Consider the following 17,468-nt stretch of genomic DNA (forward strand, 5'->3'; position numbering starts at 1 on the left):
AAAGATTAATGCCAGGCTTAAAGAACTTATAGCTGCAATTAGTAACCTTGATCAAAGTTATACACTGAACCCTTCTCCAGAATTACTGAAGCAGCGCCTTGATTTGCAAGCAGAATTTGATCTTATGTCAACCAAAGAGGCTGAGCACTTATTACTACGCAGTCGTGGCTCATATTATGAATACGGTGACAAGGCTAGTCGCTTGTTGGCACATCAGTTACGACGTCAGGCCTCCTTGCGTGTGATACCCAGTATTAAAAACTCTTATGACAATATCACTACAGATCCCTTGGAAATTAATTCTACCTTTAAAACATTTTACTCTTTGTTGTGCAAGTCCGAATTTCCCACGGATAAAGCTAAAATTAATGAATTTCTTCATAATCTTTCAAACCCTGTTATTGGTGCTAATATTGCCGGGCAATTGGACTCCCCATTATCTGTTGAAGAAGTATTAAAAGCTATTACATCTATGCAGCCTAATAAAGCCTCAGGCCCGGATGGGTTTCCAATTGAATTTTATAAAACATTTATTGGTAAATTTGCACCATTGCTTTTGTTTGTGATTAATGAATCCTTGGAAACGGGTTCATTACCACCTACTTTCACACAAGCCTTCTCAAAAATGACAAGGACCCAACCTCCTGTGGTTCCTACAGGCCATTATCTCTGATGCCAATGCAAAGGTATTGGCTAAAGTAATTGCATCTCACCTAGAGGATGTGCTTCCTCGAATTATATCTGAAGAGCAGAATGGCTTTATAAAGAGACGGCAATTGTTTTTTAATACCCGTGCACTCTTTACTTGCTATTTTATGCTATTTACTCAAAGCATCTATCTGAATTTCCTGAACTTGTGATTTCTTTAGATGCTGAAAAGGGTTTCGATAGGGTGGAGTGGGAGTACTTGTTTGCAGTTTTAGAGAAATTTGGTTTTGGCGATAAATTTATTTCCTGGATTCGGCTTCTTTATTCGTCCCCTAAAGCCAATGTTCAAACTAATGATGTTTACTCTGATTATTTTGCACTGGGTCGTGGTTGTCGTCAAGGTTGCCCTCTGTCAGCTTTACTCTTTGCCATTGCCATCGAGCCTCTGTCTATTACATTGAGATCTTCTGTATTCAGGGGAATCATCCGTAATGGAATTGCACATAAAGTATCACTGTATGCAGATGACTTGTTATTATATATGACTGACCCTGCACGCTCCATCCTTGCTGTTTTAAGTATTCTGGAGAACTTCAGTTCGTTTTCAGGTTATAAATTAAATTTAGGGAAAAGTGAGTGTTTTCCTGTTAATACGGCAGCACGTCAACTTCAACAGTTGACAGTTATCTCCCCTTTCGTCTCAGTCCATCTGGGTTTAAGTACTTAGGGATTAACGTGACTCGCTCTTAGGGCTGCACGATTAATCGTTAGAAAATCGCGATCTCAATTCATACTTATGTGCGATCTCATTTCCAAATGACAACGATTAAAAAAAAAAGAAAAAGAAAAAAAAAGAAAAAAAAAAGACGGCGATTGTACCGCATTTTGATCCAGGACGTAATCTGCATGAAAACAAGCGCTCACTCTTCCTGCTCAACAAATGACAAGGGTGGAGCCTTATACCACGTGATACAGAAGCTGGCTGCTAAAATTGGCAGGGAAAAAAACAACGGCGAGCTCGTCAAGGATGGCGAGAAAGTGACTGGAGAAAATCCGTCCCGGTCAACCACCCAAACATCAATAACGGGAACCTTATACAGCGCTTCCCTATACACGTCGAACTCCCGCAGGCACAAAGAAATTACGGAGGCTATCACTTATCACCTGACCAAAGATATGGCTCCCATCAACACTGTGCAAAACGAGGGATTTAGGAAAATGATCAACACCCTAACAAATGCTACACAGTGCCGTCCCGCAACTATTTTTCTATTGTTGCACTACCTGCTCTATACGCGCAGTGTCGAGCAACGGTGGAGACGGAACGACAAAATGTGAGACATTTGTTGTTTTTATGTTTATTTATTGTTTTTATGTTCAGTCTCAACTGTTACGAAGTTGATGTGCAGTTAATAAGTGCAATAAACATTTATACTGGAAAAGAAAATCGTGAGAGAATTGTGATCTCAATTCTAAGCAAAAAAATCGTGATTCTCATTTTATGCAAAATCGTGCAGCCCTACTCGCTCTCTATCTGGCCTTAAATCAGCAAATTTGTCTCCTCTTATATCAAGGATTACATCTGATATTCAAAGATGGGGTAATCTCCCCCTTTCTTTAATCGGTAAGATTAATGTTGTTAAAATGAACATCTTACCAAAATTTTTATTTTTTATTTCAGTCAATTCCCTTATTTTTGCCGAAACATTTTTTTGTTTCACTGGACAAGATTATTGGTTCTTTCATTTGGGGAGGGAAGCCACCTAGGGTTTCTAAAACTTTGCTGCAGCGATGCAGATTTAGTGGAGGACTTGCATTACCTAATTTTCTAGCCTACTACTGGGCCGCTCACATCCATAAACTTTGCTACTGGCTAAAATCTTCTGGTTCCTCGTGGTGCAAATTGGAGCTATCGTCATGTAAGGGCTCTTCTTTACCAGCTTTGCTCTATTCCTCTTTACCCGTAAAACCCTCTCTGTATACTGATAATCAGGTGGTTCTTAACACACTCAAAATCTGGTTTCAGTTTAGACGTGTGGTGTGACAAGTAGGGCTGCTCGATTATGGCAAAAATGATAATCACGATTATTTTCACTGAAATTGAGATCTCAATTATTTGACGATATTTATTTAACCCTTTAAGACCTACCATAGAACCAAGTCCGCCAGAGCTTATATTATTTTTTTACATGCTGTAGTGCCATTTGTGGGAGCATTTCAAGTTGCTATACATCAATACAACTGTTATAGCCCATATTTTAATAATATGTATGCATTAAGTCCATAGTAACTACATTAATTGCAAAAAAGTGCAATAAACTACAAAAAAATTGAAAATCGTTTTTGTTTTTTACATATATTTCTACTTGGAGAAATTTAAGAGGTTTATCCCTCAAAACTTTAAATACAAAGAAAGTTGCAAAAAATACTTTACAACAACAGGAAATTTATTTTGAGTGTGTTAATAGTTTTATTTTGGAGATACAGCAATTTTTATATACTGCAGGGAAAACAAAAAACAATCCTATGATGCAAATTTGCAAAAAAAACAGCATGTGCATCAAAATAAACTATTTCCAGCAGTGCAATTCGACTTCTAAGCATCCCAGAAACTATTCAGAAAAGTCGAACATGACTTATAAAAACACCAGTATAGGTACAAGTAAAAAAAAATTTCCGCGAAAATGACGTCACTTCCGGTTTCGGGCAGGAAATGGCGGACATGCGATAGTTCGCGCTGACGTCTGTTTCAATGTGGGAAGTGTTACGAACAGCTGATCGGATCGGCAAAGAGTGTTTCTGGAATATTATGTTTTTGTTCCTGCAAGTGCTTTTTATGCAATTTTTGCAAAGCTTTATGTGGAAGGAAAACGTGACCTAGGACAAGCTGATGGCATAAGATGTAAGTACAACTCCTCTGGTTTCATATGCAGAAAAATATTGCGCTAGCTTACATGGTTCAGGTTCTACAGGGATTTAAAAATAGTTACACAAAACGGAGCGTGCTGCTCTGTCCGGCTTTAAAGGGTTAACAATAACAATGTATTGAATAATGACTTTAAAAAATAATATAAAATGGTGTGCCAATACTGATAACAGTGCAAATGTTTGCAATATAAGAAATAAATGAAAAATGTAAACATCTATCTTTAATGAACTTTGCAGTGTTGCTCTGTGGTGCAGCTACTACACCGTAGCAAAGTTTACACACTGTGTCTACTTGATCCACGTCTGACTCCGCGAACTTGTTTCCACACCACTGAAGTTTTTTTTTTTTTTTACCTCTCTTTTCAATCAACGGCAGTCACTCTCCTCTCCAAATAACTTCTGCTTAGCTTTCCGAGCTTCCCTCGGGTCTTCTTAATTGTTGTGACGCGTGTTCGAAATGCAGAGAGGTGCGCTCGATTTGACACACGGAACAGCGCGAAAGTAAAGCATGAGGGAGGTGCTAAAAATCGGCTCAGTCATTTTTAATGATCGTTGAAAGCCCAGATCATAATCGTGATTAAAATTCGATTAATTGAGCAGCCCTAGTGACAAGGGTATAAAACAGTTCAAACATTTATATGTGGATGGTGTTTTCGATAAGTTTTCCCAATTTGTCTTCTCGTTATAATCTCCCTATCACCCATTTGTTTCGCTATTTTCAAATTTGACATTTTGTTGCCAAGTGTTTCCCAAATTTCCCCTCTTTACCTTCAGCACAGCAGTGAGAAACTACGTTATCATTTATTCCTCATCACAGAGAAACCATTTGGAAACTCTATGATGCTATCCTGTCTTTTAGTAAGCACTCTAATGTTAAGCTTAAGTGTACATGGGAAGGAGAACTAGGAATTCGAATACATGAGGAGTCTTGGGAACAGGCTATAGCGAGGGTACAATCTTCCACCTCCTGTGCTCGTCTTGGTCTCATTCAATTTAAGGTCATACACACGGTGCATTTCTCTAAGTCTAGACTTTCTGAATTGCATCCAGAAGTGGAAAATAAATGTGATACATGCCATGGCTCTCCTTGTCACCTTAGCCACATGTTTTTTCTGTGTCCTGAGCTAGAAGGTTTCTGGACAGTGTATTTTGCTATTATGTCAACTGTTCTTGGGGTAACTCTTCATCCTTGTCCTCTGATTGCTGTATTCGGGATTCCTGATCACTCACTTACACTTGATTCCACACAAAAGGATAGTATAGCCTTCACATCCCTATTAGCGAGACGTCTAATATTGTTGCATTGGAAGTCTGTAAAGTATCCTACTAAAACCCGGTGGCTTAAAGATGTCATGTTTTTTTAAAACTTGAAAAAATTAAATATACGTTGAGAGGTTGCACGGCCAAATTTTTTCACAAGTGGCAACCCTTTATCTCTTATTTTACTAGTCTAGAGGTATTGCCTGTTTAAATGTACTTTTGTTACTGTTATATCCCTAGGGCTGTTCGATATAACGATATATATCGGATGACGATATAAAAACGTCTATCGTTTCATTTTACGCTATTTGTTTTTTGTTTGTTTGTCTTTGTTTTAGAATGCGTTTTTGTTTAGTTTTTGGTGTAGCAGTGGACAAAGTCCTCTTGGTTTGTTCCTTGGAGGAAATGCCTTTCCACATATGTTAAGCATGGGCACATTAAAAGACGGCGTACAGGTGCTGTGTGTGCGTGGCATGAGCAAACTTCCTGCCTAGTCACTGGAGTAAGGCCACGGGGCAGCAAGACTGAGGCTGAAACAGCTGCAACCTATGAAGTAACGTTGAGGGTGAAAGTTAGAGTTTCCTGAAAACTGAAAGTGAAGAAAAGTCTCCTAATAGCCTAAGCTGGACAAGCTCAGATCAAGCAGCGACTTTCAGACAAGTAGGGCTGCCACAAACGATTATTTTGATAGTCGACTAGTCACCAATTATTTTTGCGATTAGTCGACTAATCGGATCATGCATCCATTGGACATAAAGCGCACCAGCGTGTGCCTGCTCTTATATAACTATCATTAGCTTACAGCTTGAAGTGTTTAAGGTAGGGATGCACCGATACCGGTATCGGGTATCGGCCTCGATACCACATTTTCTAAAGTACTCGTACTCGTTAAAAGTTCCCCAAAACCGAGGACCGATACCACGGTCTGAGCCCTGTCTATGTTTGAGCGGCATGTAAGGGGTTAATTACAGGCGCCGAGTGCCCGCCCCCAGGCCCTGGCTGCATCTCAGAGCTGGGAGAAGGCGAGGCGAGACAAGTCAGCCGTGTGGAACTATTTCAAAGTGAATGAAGACGCGAAAACAAAGGCGGACTGCAAATTGTGCTAAGCGAAATTGTCCAGAGGAGGCTCAAAAGGTAGCGCATTTAACACAAGAAATTTAATCAAGCACCTAAAATCCCAACACGACAACAAGTACAAAGAGTTTACCCACGCTTATTTACCCATGCTTATTAGCACAGAGGAGCATAGCCGATGCTATAGCAGTGGGACGGAAAATAGTTGGGCATTTTAAACATTCCGCCTTAGCCTACTCCCGCCTCAAGGACATTCAGGGACAGCTCAACCAGCCAATAAAGAGACTGCAGCAGGACATACAGACGCGCTGGAACAGCACGTATTACATGCTCCAGTCCCTCATTGAGCAAAAGCGAGTGCTGGGCGTGTCCGAGCATGAACTCCCTGACTATCTCACCGCTCACCAATGGGCTCTTATGGAGACGACTGTTGCCATCCTCGCCCCCTTTGAGGAACTAACTAAAAAAGTGAGCAGCTACGACGCACTAGCCTCTGATGTCATCCCAGCTGTGACTGTGCTAGTGAGACTTCTAAACAGAGAAACAGACGAGGACCACGGCATCAAGACAATGAAAGCAACCTTACTGGCAGCTGTCAAGAATCGCTTCAGTGACGTCGAGACCAACCCACTTTACTTCATCTCCACCATACTCGACCCAAGGTAAAGTCTGTGTGCTATAGGTATTCAATGAGTATAGTTACAGTACTAAATGTAAGATTATTTTACATCTGAAATATTATATATTTGTAACTAAAATACACAAATACAAATGTATGCAATATATACAATATGAAATACATTTCCCTTATTATTACCAGAAAGTCAAATGGCTGGCATTTGTCACAGTGGTTTAGGGGAAACTAAAATGAATCCTATTTTTCCACATATTAATACATTTATGAATTTTGTGCAGGTATAAAGACTGCTTCTTCTCCAACAACACTGCTCCAGAGGCAGAAGCTGCAGAACCTCCTGCTAAACTGTTCCTCAAGGCCCAGGCCAGCACTAGCAGCAGTCTGGACACTGTATTTGATGAAATCGCTAAGGAGCAGCCCCAGGCAGCACAGCCGCTGGCAGCAGGTGCTGCCATTGAGCTCGACACATACCTCAGAGAGGCCCCAAGCCCTCATGAAGACAGTCCTCTGATGTACTGGGGTGTCAACAAAATCAGGTTCCCCACTTTGGCTAAAATAGCCCGTAAATACCTCTCAGCCCCATGTAACAGTGTGGAAAGTGAAAGGCTTTTTAGCTCAGTGTCACACATTATAGATGAAAACAGAAACAGTCTGACTGCTGATAATGCAGAAAAGCTACTCACTTTTTCTCTCCATTAAGTGAGTCATCTTAGACTTGATGTTAATACCTACCTCAGTTGCACTGACTGCCACAGTTCTATGTCGGTGGATGTTGTTAGTTTATTCAAATATTGTGCACTAAATGGCAAAGATGTTTATTAATGCCCCTTGTGTTGTCCAAAGCGGCAGAGTTTACAATAAACTGAAAAAAATACTTGAGTTGCACTGTCACTGTTTAATTTTTTTTTTCATAATTATTTATTCTGTAATATGTTACATACAACATGCTTTTCATTTTAAATAAATGTTCTTAACTCCAAACCAGTCCCTTGTTTTTGTTTTTGTTTTTTGTTAAATTATAGGACTAAAGCTGTTACCTGTAAATTTAAATCATGTTTTTATTAAGTACTCGGTATCGGCAAGTACTGAAATGCAAGTACTCGTACTCGTTTCCAAAAAAGTGGTATCGGTGCATCCCTAGTTTAAGGTATGTGCTAACTAAAAATAAAGACAAGATGATAGTTTATTAAACTTTTAATGAAATTTGAAGATTGTAAATGCAAATGTAAAATATAACAACAGGACACTGCAGTAAATTCTCTACCATTTCACACTTCTGTTTAATCAGTTCTCTGTTTGACATTTATTCAGCTGTGTAAAAACTGTAACTTTAATCTCAGCCAAATCAATTTACTGAGGAACAAATAAAACATTGAAAAAAGCCAAACAATAACATTTTTAAATTATCTGAGTGACTTATATATCATGTCTGTGAAGGTTCTCAGTCATCCAGGTCATCGTAGTCAAAGGAGCTTGCAAAGAAAAGCGTCTGGACTTCTTTAAGTTACTTGAAGACGTTTCACCTCTCATCCGAGAGGCTTCTTCAGTTCTAAGGTCAAATGGTGGAGAGTCCCAGATATAACCCTAGTGGGAGTGTCCCCCCACAGAGGGACAAAAGGACCCCCTGATGATCCTCTAATCGCCTGAGCCAAGGTGTGGAACTGGGTGTGGGTCCCAATCAGCCAGAGTTTCAGGTGATTTCATTGTGAAACCTGGCCCCACCTTATCATGCGAATTCCTGAGGTCAGATGGCCCAGGGTGTGAGTGGGCGTTAAGGCGTCTGGGAAGGGATCTCAAAACTGGATTATAGATGGCAGAGAGTTGGTGTCGTAAACCACCGCCTCTGTTCAAAGATGGTCGCTCACAGTGGACATAGATGGCTTCTTTCACTCCTCTTTCAAACCATCTGTCCTCTCTGTCCAAAATGTGAACATTGGCATCCTCGAAAGAGTGTCCTTTATCCTTAAGATGCAGATGGACAGCTGAATCTTGTCCTGTGGAGGTCGCTCTTCTGTGTTGTGCCATGCGCTTGTGAAGTGGCTGTTTGGTCTCTCCAATGTAGAGGTCTGGGCATTCCTCGCTGCACTGTACGGCATACACCACATTGTTAAGTCTGTGTTTTGGCGTTTTGTCTTTCGGGTGAACCAGTTTTTGTCTGAGTGTGTTGCTGGGTCTGAAGTACACCGGGATGTCATGCTTGGAGAAAACCCTCCTGAGTTTCTCTGATACACCGGCTACATAGGGGATGACAATGTTGTTGCGCCTGTCCTTCTTATCCTCCCTCGCTGGTGTCTGATCTTCTTTTCTGTGCCTCTTTGCTGACTTTAAAAACGCCCATTTAGGATAGCCGCACGTTTTGAGTGCTTCCTTTACATGTGTGTGTTCCTTCTTTTTCCCTTCAGGCTTAGAGGGAACATGTTCTGCCCGGTGGTGTAGGGTCCTAATTACTCCAAGTTTGTGTTCCAGAGGGTGATGGGAGTCAAACAGGAGGTACTGGTCCGTGTGTGTGGGCTTCCGGTAAACTTCGATGTTGAGGTTGCCATTCTCTTCAATGTGCACAGCGCAGTCCAGGAAAGGCAAACAGTCATCCTTCGTGTCTTCCCTGGTGAACTTGATGTTTTTATCCACAGCATTGATGTGCGCAGTGAAGGATTCCACTTCTTGTGTCTTGATTTTGACCCAGGTGTCGTCTACATATCTGTACCAGTGGCTGGGTACTCTTCCTTTGAAAGAGCCAAGAGCCTTCCTTTCCACTTCCTCCATGTAAAGGTTGGCTACAATAGGTGACACGGGGGAGCCCATAGCACAGCCATGTTTTTGTCTGTAATAGCCTTCGTTGTATTTGAAATATGTAGTGGTGAGGCAGAGGTCTAACAGTGTGCAAATCTGATCGGGTGTGAAGTTGGTCCTGTCCTCCAAGGAGCTGTCTTCTTGTAGTCGTTTTCTGACAGTCTCCACTGCCTCCGTGGTGGGTATGCAAGTGAAGAGAGAGACTACATCAAAGGACACTATGGTTTCATCTGGATCCAGGGTAAGTTTCTGGACCTTGTCAGTGAAGTCGGTGGAGTTCTTGATGTGGTGTGGGGTGTTCCCCACGAGAGGAGCAAGGATGGTAGCAAGGTGTTTTGCAATGTTATAAGTGGCTGAGTTTATGCTACTGACTATGGGTCTGAGTGGGAGACCACCTTTTCTTTGCAAGCTCCTTTGACTTATATATCATGTTTAACCTGAGTAGCGAAAGACCGCGGGGGGTTTGAAAATGTGCCCCGGGAGTTCGCTGTTCTCGCCAGCTCTAGTGGGCCTTGAACCCTCTAGCTATCGAGCTCGTGGGTCTCCGAAAACGTCGGAGCACTTTTGCAAATATGTGATGTCTTGATAAACCAAGCAGATATTTGAAGTTTACACAGCTACATTCTCGCCTGAAAATATGTTACAAGTTTATTTTGTGACCCAGAAAGAGTAATAAGAGTAATATTAAAACTAAGTAGCTGCCGCCATTGTTGAAAACTGGAATTGGCTGGGCCACGCTATGAACTCTGAGACAGGTTGGGCCACGACAGATACACCCGACCCATCCTTCAAATCTGGGGAAATGAAGGACGCATTTTTCGGCCGCATTTGGGGGAGTCTTCGAATTTGGACAGGCTTCGCCGTGTCACTGTAACGTAATTGGCCTACAAATGCAGCTTCTGAAGGATGTGGCTGCTAAATCTGGACACAGCTATGAAACCAAACACTGCTTCTTCTTCTTCGGGGTTTAACGGCAGCTGGCATCCCTGGACATGCAGTGCTGCCATCTTCTGTTTCAGTCCGTTATTATACTTTTAAATCCTACTACTTATTCCTGCGTCTTTCGGGATCTTACAAAGCTTCAAACGGCGCGTCGACTATTAAATTGGTCGTCAACGATTTTAATAGTTGACGTAATCGTGACTAGTCGACTAATCGTGGCAGCCCTACAGACAAGGCATATCCTCAAGTTCTCTAGTCCTGGCCTCTGCCCCAGAAACAGCTACACTGCTTTACAGTTTATATTCATAACACCTCATAACTGGGCTCTGCCATACAGCACATCTGAACATACACTCACTGTTTGCTAGGCGTTGACAAACAACTTTCAGCACCGAAGCAGGAAGCTGACGAGCCTACAGGTGCCTCGCCATCTTTGTATTGCTGTGTAGATGTAGGTCAGCAGGTCTGCTAGTCCTTCATAGCCAGGTGACACCAGACTACAACAGATTAGCTCCATTACTGGTGCACAGCTATCCTACTGCGTCAATGATGTGAAATTAACTGGACCTTAGTTTGAATCATTTACCAATCTAATGTGAACACAGTATCGATGGTGGTGGGGGTGGGGGTAAAAGCACCTCAAGTTTTTAGAAAACATCAATAATGTGGCCAGCGGCAGCCACATCCCTGCTGCAGGAGTGCTTCTACTGTCTTGCTCTAAATGCACAACTGGAACGGAGAGACAAGAGCTCCCAGAAGCACAGCAATTAAATGGTAGGAATAGTCAAAACAGAGGAGCTCCAGCTGATGACAGAGAGCACCTCCTGTTTGGTGCCACAGCTCATAACAGTGTTCATCTCCTCTTAACCACCATTTCCATAACCCTAACCTGTTTCCATTAATTGGGTGTCCATCCCGAACGCCTTGCAAAGTGACCACAATACCCACAATAACAGTGTCGTATTTGGATTCTGCACATCAAAATCCATAAGAAACAAATCCATTTCATCTCCAAAACAGATAACCGACGAGCATAGTCTATGTGTGGGAAACTGTATGTGTGTACTGATATGGGCAACTGCACACTGTCACACCTCTCAGCATTCTGTATGTTATCTGGGTGGGTGAAAACAAAGTGTGTAAATGCAGCAGGATGTGTCTGGATGAGCCAGACTGCACTTGGTAAGCCAGGTGTAAATCCAAGACAAAACAGCAGGTCCAGCTGCTGCTGACTCACCGTGCTTACGGACATGTGTGATAAACCCCTTTCCCTCAGGCCTTTTCTTGTCTCTAATAGATATGGATCATGATACGGAATGGCTGGAAACATTAACATTTACAAACCACTTAACGCTGCTTGGCTGTACAACAGACCCACGGAGCCTCACTCTCACAGCCAACAGACGGCATTTCTATGGAGATACAACCACATTTCTGAGTGGATACAAAGCACACATCCATGCTGCTGCCCTACTGACTACTGAGCACGGCCACACAGGGAAAGCAAAGTCAGCCGTCTCTGAGGTGGGTGTGAAAAAACTAGCAAAAATAATGTTAGGAAAGAAATTTAAAAAGAAAAAAAAACGGTAACAGTGACGGTAACAGTGCGATGACACCTAGGCGTGGTGGAGCGGTGCTTAAGGATTCTTGACATATTTGCTGCTGCTGTGACATTAGTGAGAAAGGGAGACGGCTTATGTTTGAGGACTTGATCCACTTTGGAAACACACACACGGCAGAGTTTGGGACTGCGATATAAAAGAAACGCTGACTCAGCAGGTCCCCTTTATAATTCACTGCATTCAGCTCTGATCTCGGTCTTTAAATATTCACTAATACGTGAAACGACTCCACTTCATTCAAATGTAGCTCCGCTGTATTTGGGTCATTTGCTACAGCAACTGATCCAGCTGAACACTAAAACTAGACTTGCATTAACAAACATGTATTTTTTTTACAAAATCTGAATATTAACTCAAACAGCTGCTTCTTGTTTGTGTGTCATGTGTATTCAGAGGTTATACTGGAATGCAAAAATTGTACATCTGCACAGCAAAGTCTTGAAGTGGGTCAGGGTTTACAGAGCCAATAGCCACTAGATGCCAAGCTCAGTTCCAGTCCCATGTAGAGGATCAAATTTAGGACAACCATAATGGCATTAATGAATATTGACACCTTAAAACTAAATCCAATGATGATCTAAAGGCCTTGAATTTTACCGCATTTAACAAGAGATTTTTAAAATGTCTAAGTTTCTATCTTCTATTTAAATCTTCTCATATCAAGAGACAAGAGCAACACTTCCTGATGGACTAACTGAATGGCTGCTTTGTTACTGGCCTGATCATTTAAAGTATTTAGTCCCAGCAAGTCAGCTCTGAGTAACTAGTAGTCCTGTAAGCTAGTCCAGTGTTGCTCTTTAAACGTCCAGATACCCCAGTGAAGTGTTCTGAAGTTATCAAGGAGTGTTCACACAGGAAGAGACCAATGCAGATTTAGCAACCAGGAGCCGTGCAATATCAATGAAGTAAAGTGGTTGCTTATAAAACCAGACACTGATACATCCAACTGTCATTTAGGCCTATATTTAACCATCTTCCCTATGTTTGAAGACTTGTGATTGGCTGTATTACCGTTACCAATATTTTATTAGGTAAACAAAGTGGTGTTCGTTGGACGAACAGATCAGCAAATGTCCGAAAATATCATAATCAAGTTTACCAAGTAAAAGTACTGACTTGCAGACTAAAAAAAAAAATTTGAAGTCGAACTAAATTAATTAACTGAAATTAAACCACACGACTTCATTATACTTTTTCAAGCATTCATTACAAGGTTTTAAAACATACATAAGGAAAATCATCCCTTAACCCTCCAAACTTAACATAGGTGATAACTGTTACCTGTATATTTTAGAGAAGCCAAAACAGACTGAATAGGTTTCACATGTGCATGTGTCAGAATGATTATTGTCTTTGTGCCAAGAGAACAATTTTTTTTTTTTTTTTTTTTAAAAGAGGAAAGAACCCAGACCAGGTGAAGTGTCCGTCCACCTCTGCTGCAACTCTGGTTAGTCATTGCGCATTCTGATTCATCTCAGCTGGGGAAAAAAATATTCAATCTAAATATACATATCCCAACTACACTCATAGCTATCAAATTCGTAAATGCAAAGAGCAGCAAATTCCCACCATATGTCCTGTCTGTGTGCTCACAATCAATAGACGAGCTATGCTGGTTTGACTCTCCTTGCACGGCGCAGGTGAAGACTTTAACTTTTAACTTATGGGATCTTATATAAGCTGATGACAGAGAGGAAGATGTTACAGTGGAGAGAGAAAAGGGGGGAAAGGAAGGAAGGAGCGAGGGGTGTTGGGGGGTATACAAGGCCACGCAAGCGAGCCAACTGCCAGGCAGGCTGCATGCTTCTCTCAGTCACTCACACACGATCGGTAAGGAGGAAACTCATAACTGCATTCCTTCCCCCCTGATCTGAGAGGTGGCTGATACAAAGAGCAGTGTGCTGCCAGGAGAAAAGACACTCACTGCCTGGATTCTCTCCCCATTTAACAGCTTAACAGGTTGTTTTACTGACGCCCTAACACACATTAAACACAAATGGAATTTAAGTTTCAGTCAACTAGTCAAACTCGCCTTCAGTGGGACCCCTATTTTAAGCTAATATTTAAACAGGTCCTGCTCTACTAGGGACTTAACCAGTAGCTTTATAAGCAAACAGCAGGTATGCGTGTCAAACAGGTCCCGGCAGTCTGAGATGGCTTACATCAATGCTAACTATTGATGTTAAAGTGACACATACTGAAAAAGGACTATTTAAACACAATCTAGGAGAGCTTGTTCTATCAGAAACCCCCAACACTGGATTAGAAGCTGGTTGTTAAGTCTAAAAGACAACCAATAAGATTACCTCAGGTCTTTCCAACTCTTCCACGTTAAGATGCTCCTCTTCCACAGCAAGCCCCACTATTCAACACTGGTTGGGTTTTTTGGCTCCCAACAAATCAAGCTCAGTAAAATGTGGGGCTTGGCTGAATAACCAAAACCTTTCCCAGGGGTGGGAGCAGTCACAACAACAACTTAAATCTTATAACTACAACAAAGTCCCAATAAATATGAGCAGAAGACAATGGATGTGCTATGTGTCTTCAGCTATATTTATGTACAATGTTTGCACTCAACGAGAAGAGCTCTTTTGTTTTTCACTCTCTCTCTGGCTGTTGCTCTGCATGGACAGCAAGACATTGTCTTGAGGATGGAGGATGTACCACACAGAGTTTTTTGATAAACCTTAAAAAACAAACAATGCAGTTAGAATTTTGCAGTAAGTTAGCTAGCTAACTGATAAACCGTACTATGCCTGATTTGTTTCCTAAAGGGAAAAAAAGACAGAGCACTGCTGGGTATTAAACATCTGCAACATCTGGAGGATCAGTGAAGTTGGACTTCACAATGATGTGTTACATTGCTAGCTAAACAGATAACATTAGAATAGATGTTAAAACTAGCTTTAAAAGCTAAACTAAGGACGCCTCACGCATGAACAGTGCTAACACAACTGTAAAGACTAAGGACGACATTGGAACAGGGATGCATGTGTCCATTTGGAAATCAGGAGACCCAAAGCATGGCAGCACAGTAAAAAGACAAGAGTTTCATCCAACGTTCAGAGCCAAAAACAAGTGAATACCAGTGAAAAAGCACTGATAGTCAACGCTCTCCATATGGCCATGAATCATCCAGTCTACCTTAATCCCTTACTTGTGATAGATATCAGCTGACAGGTGACAGCATTTACATCTGTCTTTAGATGTTTTCAAAGGCTGACAACAACAACAACATATTTAGACACGGCTCTAGAGAAATGATCGTTCCCAACGCCACCAATGCCAGGGTGGGAGGTCAACACTGACGACAGACTGTTAAATACTGGCTGAGGCCAGCAGAGATTGGGTTTAATATTAAATCAAACAGTTTGGCCCGTGTCCAGACTGATTTAGGCTCTGCTGTGGAATTCACATCCTGCTGCTCCAGTTATGTGTGTAATGAAAAGTTCTATGCTGATATCTGTGGACCGCTTTTTCTTTGTCATCTCAGGCAACCCATCTTCCTTTCTTTCTTGTCATAAAAAAAGCTAAAAGTTAAAGACCAGGAGATCTGTCACCTTGAGGCTGACTGCTTGTAGCCTAAACTAAGAGTAGGGAAAGCAAACAGTGTGAGTGAGGGGGCTCACTCACATAGCTGGGACATGTTCAAACGCAGCTATGAATGAGCTACCTGATCAAAGGCATAGCAAAGCCAGACACAGTGACTCTAAGCTAGTTAAAAGCCCTGTGGCTGTGGGTCTTTTTAAGCATCTCTGTCACTTGAAAATCCCAAAAAGTCCCAGACACCCAAAGCTGCAAAAGCCTGAGCTTAAAACCGGTTTTACAGCATACAGTAAATAAGTAAAATTTCACGCAGAGATAACAAGTGCACACCGCTACACTAACCACAGCCTACAGAGAGCTGCAGTCTGATGATACAACAGGGGAGGTCTGCACTGTACACATACACACACACACATATCAGAGGTTTGCTTTGCATGCTGACAGCAAAAGCAGCATGACGGTCACAACAGCAGCACCACACTCACCGTGACAGAGATGTGTGCAACATCAAAAGCTGCAGTTACACAATTGTTTAAGTCTGGAAGAATCCACTTCATTTTTTCTATCATATTGAGTCCACCTTAAAAAAAAGACCCTGGTGTACGATCACGCAAGACGAAGCAGAGGAAACTGGAGGATTAGGGTGTGGGAAGTCAAGGAGAGTATGCCACGGAAAACTTCCAAATCACATCAGGCTTAGAGCAAACGTCAGAAGAGGAAGTTATTAATAACCTTTCAGAGCCAAAGATGCCAGGTTCACGTCACAAGTTTCCAGCCTGTGCACTTCTATCCTCAGTTTGGATAATTGCCTCTGCCGGGTGGGAATAAAATGGGAATTCCGAGCTGCTAGGCTATTTTCAGCACAGTGAGTGTTTTCGCGGAGGCCGTTGGACTTGAGCTCACTCGAAGCTCCTGGTAACATTGGCTACAACCATAGCCAAATCCGTTGGTGGGATGGAGGTGGCGTTATCCAGCCAGTCAGTCAGCTAGCTGGCTAGGCTAGCTTCCAAGGCTGGCTAACTTTAACTCCCTGCTGGTATAAAAAAAGGGGGGGGAGGGGGGGACCGCTGACAGCGTAATTTAAGACCCTTAATTTGAAGCTCAATCTGGGTTACGATAGCGGGCTGGGTGGGGAAATAAAAAGCCGTTAACGTATGAACACAAACAGACACACAAGCGCCACATCATGGAAACTCACCCATTCCTGTCCTTCTCGGCGCCTCGCGATCAAATGCTGGGATTCTGTCGTCCAGCAGCCTCGCTGCTAGCTAACTACTATCCAGGTAGATGAGCACGGCCAACCGCCAAGAGTTTTCTAGTCGAGTTAATGATGAAAAAGAAGCCAGATGAGGGGTATATCCATTCGTCTTCGCTCCAGCAGCGGCAGCAGCCCCCCTGGTTGTGTCTCTCGGTAGTGCTTCTAGAGTTGAGTGCAGGAAGTTATCCAGGAGTCTCCACCTTTCTTGGACTTGCCTCCACGGCTCGCTGCTACTTCGATTGCCTGATTCTTGCTGCTACCAAAACACTACATAGCAGGAAACTTCGCGATGTTTCATTCCCGCGAGAGGAATGGTTAATGGAATGTTGACACCCCAACCACCACCTCCTCCTGTTAAACGTCCCATTCAGCAAGTACAGTAACTGCATTAGTGCGAGCCTGGCAGAGACACCACTGCAGCTCCTTCCACTCTGCTGTTGGGGCTGTCTTTATTACACACTATCAATCTTTAGGCTTTCAGGGACTTAATGGAAGATAGATAGATTCATTCATTCACATTTAGCCTTGGCTGATGTAATTGATTTAAGTTGAGTCTGGCTGCCTCAGATCATCAAGAACCACAGAAATAGGCCAGATATCAGATGTCTTGTGACATTTGGGACCATATCTAACCTACACAACATACGCTGTTATGAATGTCAGGCCCATGATTTTTGGGCCGTTTGAACGATAGCACACCTTCCAGTGCCATAACTCAGACCCAAACGCGTCTCATCTGAGTATAATTCTGGGAGACTTAGTA

The 17,468-nt window shown here is 42.3% G+C and overlaps 1 protein-coding gene across 8 annotated transcripts in view; it reads right to left on the reverse strand.

Annotated features, from left to right (window-relative positions):
* The window catches only part of cd2ap (CD2-associated protein), a 107,962-nt gene extending 90,892 nt beyond the window's left edge, over positions 1-17,070 (reverse strand). For 5 of the 8 annotated variants that reach the window (XM_085132994.1, XM_085132991.1, XM_085132993.1 and 2 more), the window contains exon 1: positions 16,646-17,068. In XM_085132994.1, coding sequence (XP_084989120.1) covers positions 16,646-16,649 — 4 coding nt within the window. In that variant the 5' untranslated portion in view covers positions 16,650-17,068. Of the gene's footprint in view, positions 1-16,645 lie in introns of all 8 variants that reach the window. The other 3 variants (XM_085132987.1, XM_085132986.1, XM_085132990.1) reach the window with 2 other exon arrangements.
* Between the last annotated feature and the right edge of the window lie 398 nt (positions 17,071-17,468).

Source organism: Neolamprologus multifasciatus, chromosome 15 (genome assembly GCF_963576455.1).
Source record: "Neolamprologus multifasciatus chromosome 15, fNeoMul1.2, whole genome shotgun sequence".
In the NCBI taxonomy this organism is placed as follows: domain Eukaryota; kingdom Metazoa; phylum Chordata; class Actinopteri; order Cichliformes; family Cichlidae; genus Neolamprologus; species Neolamprologus multifasciatus.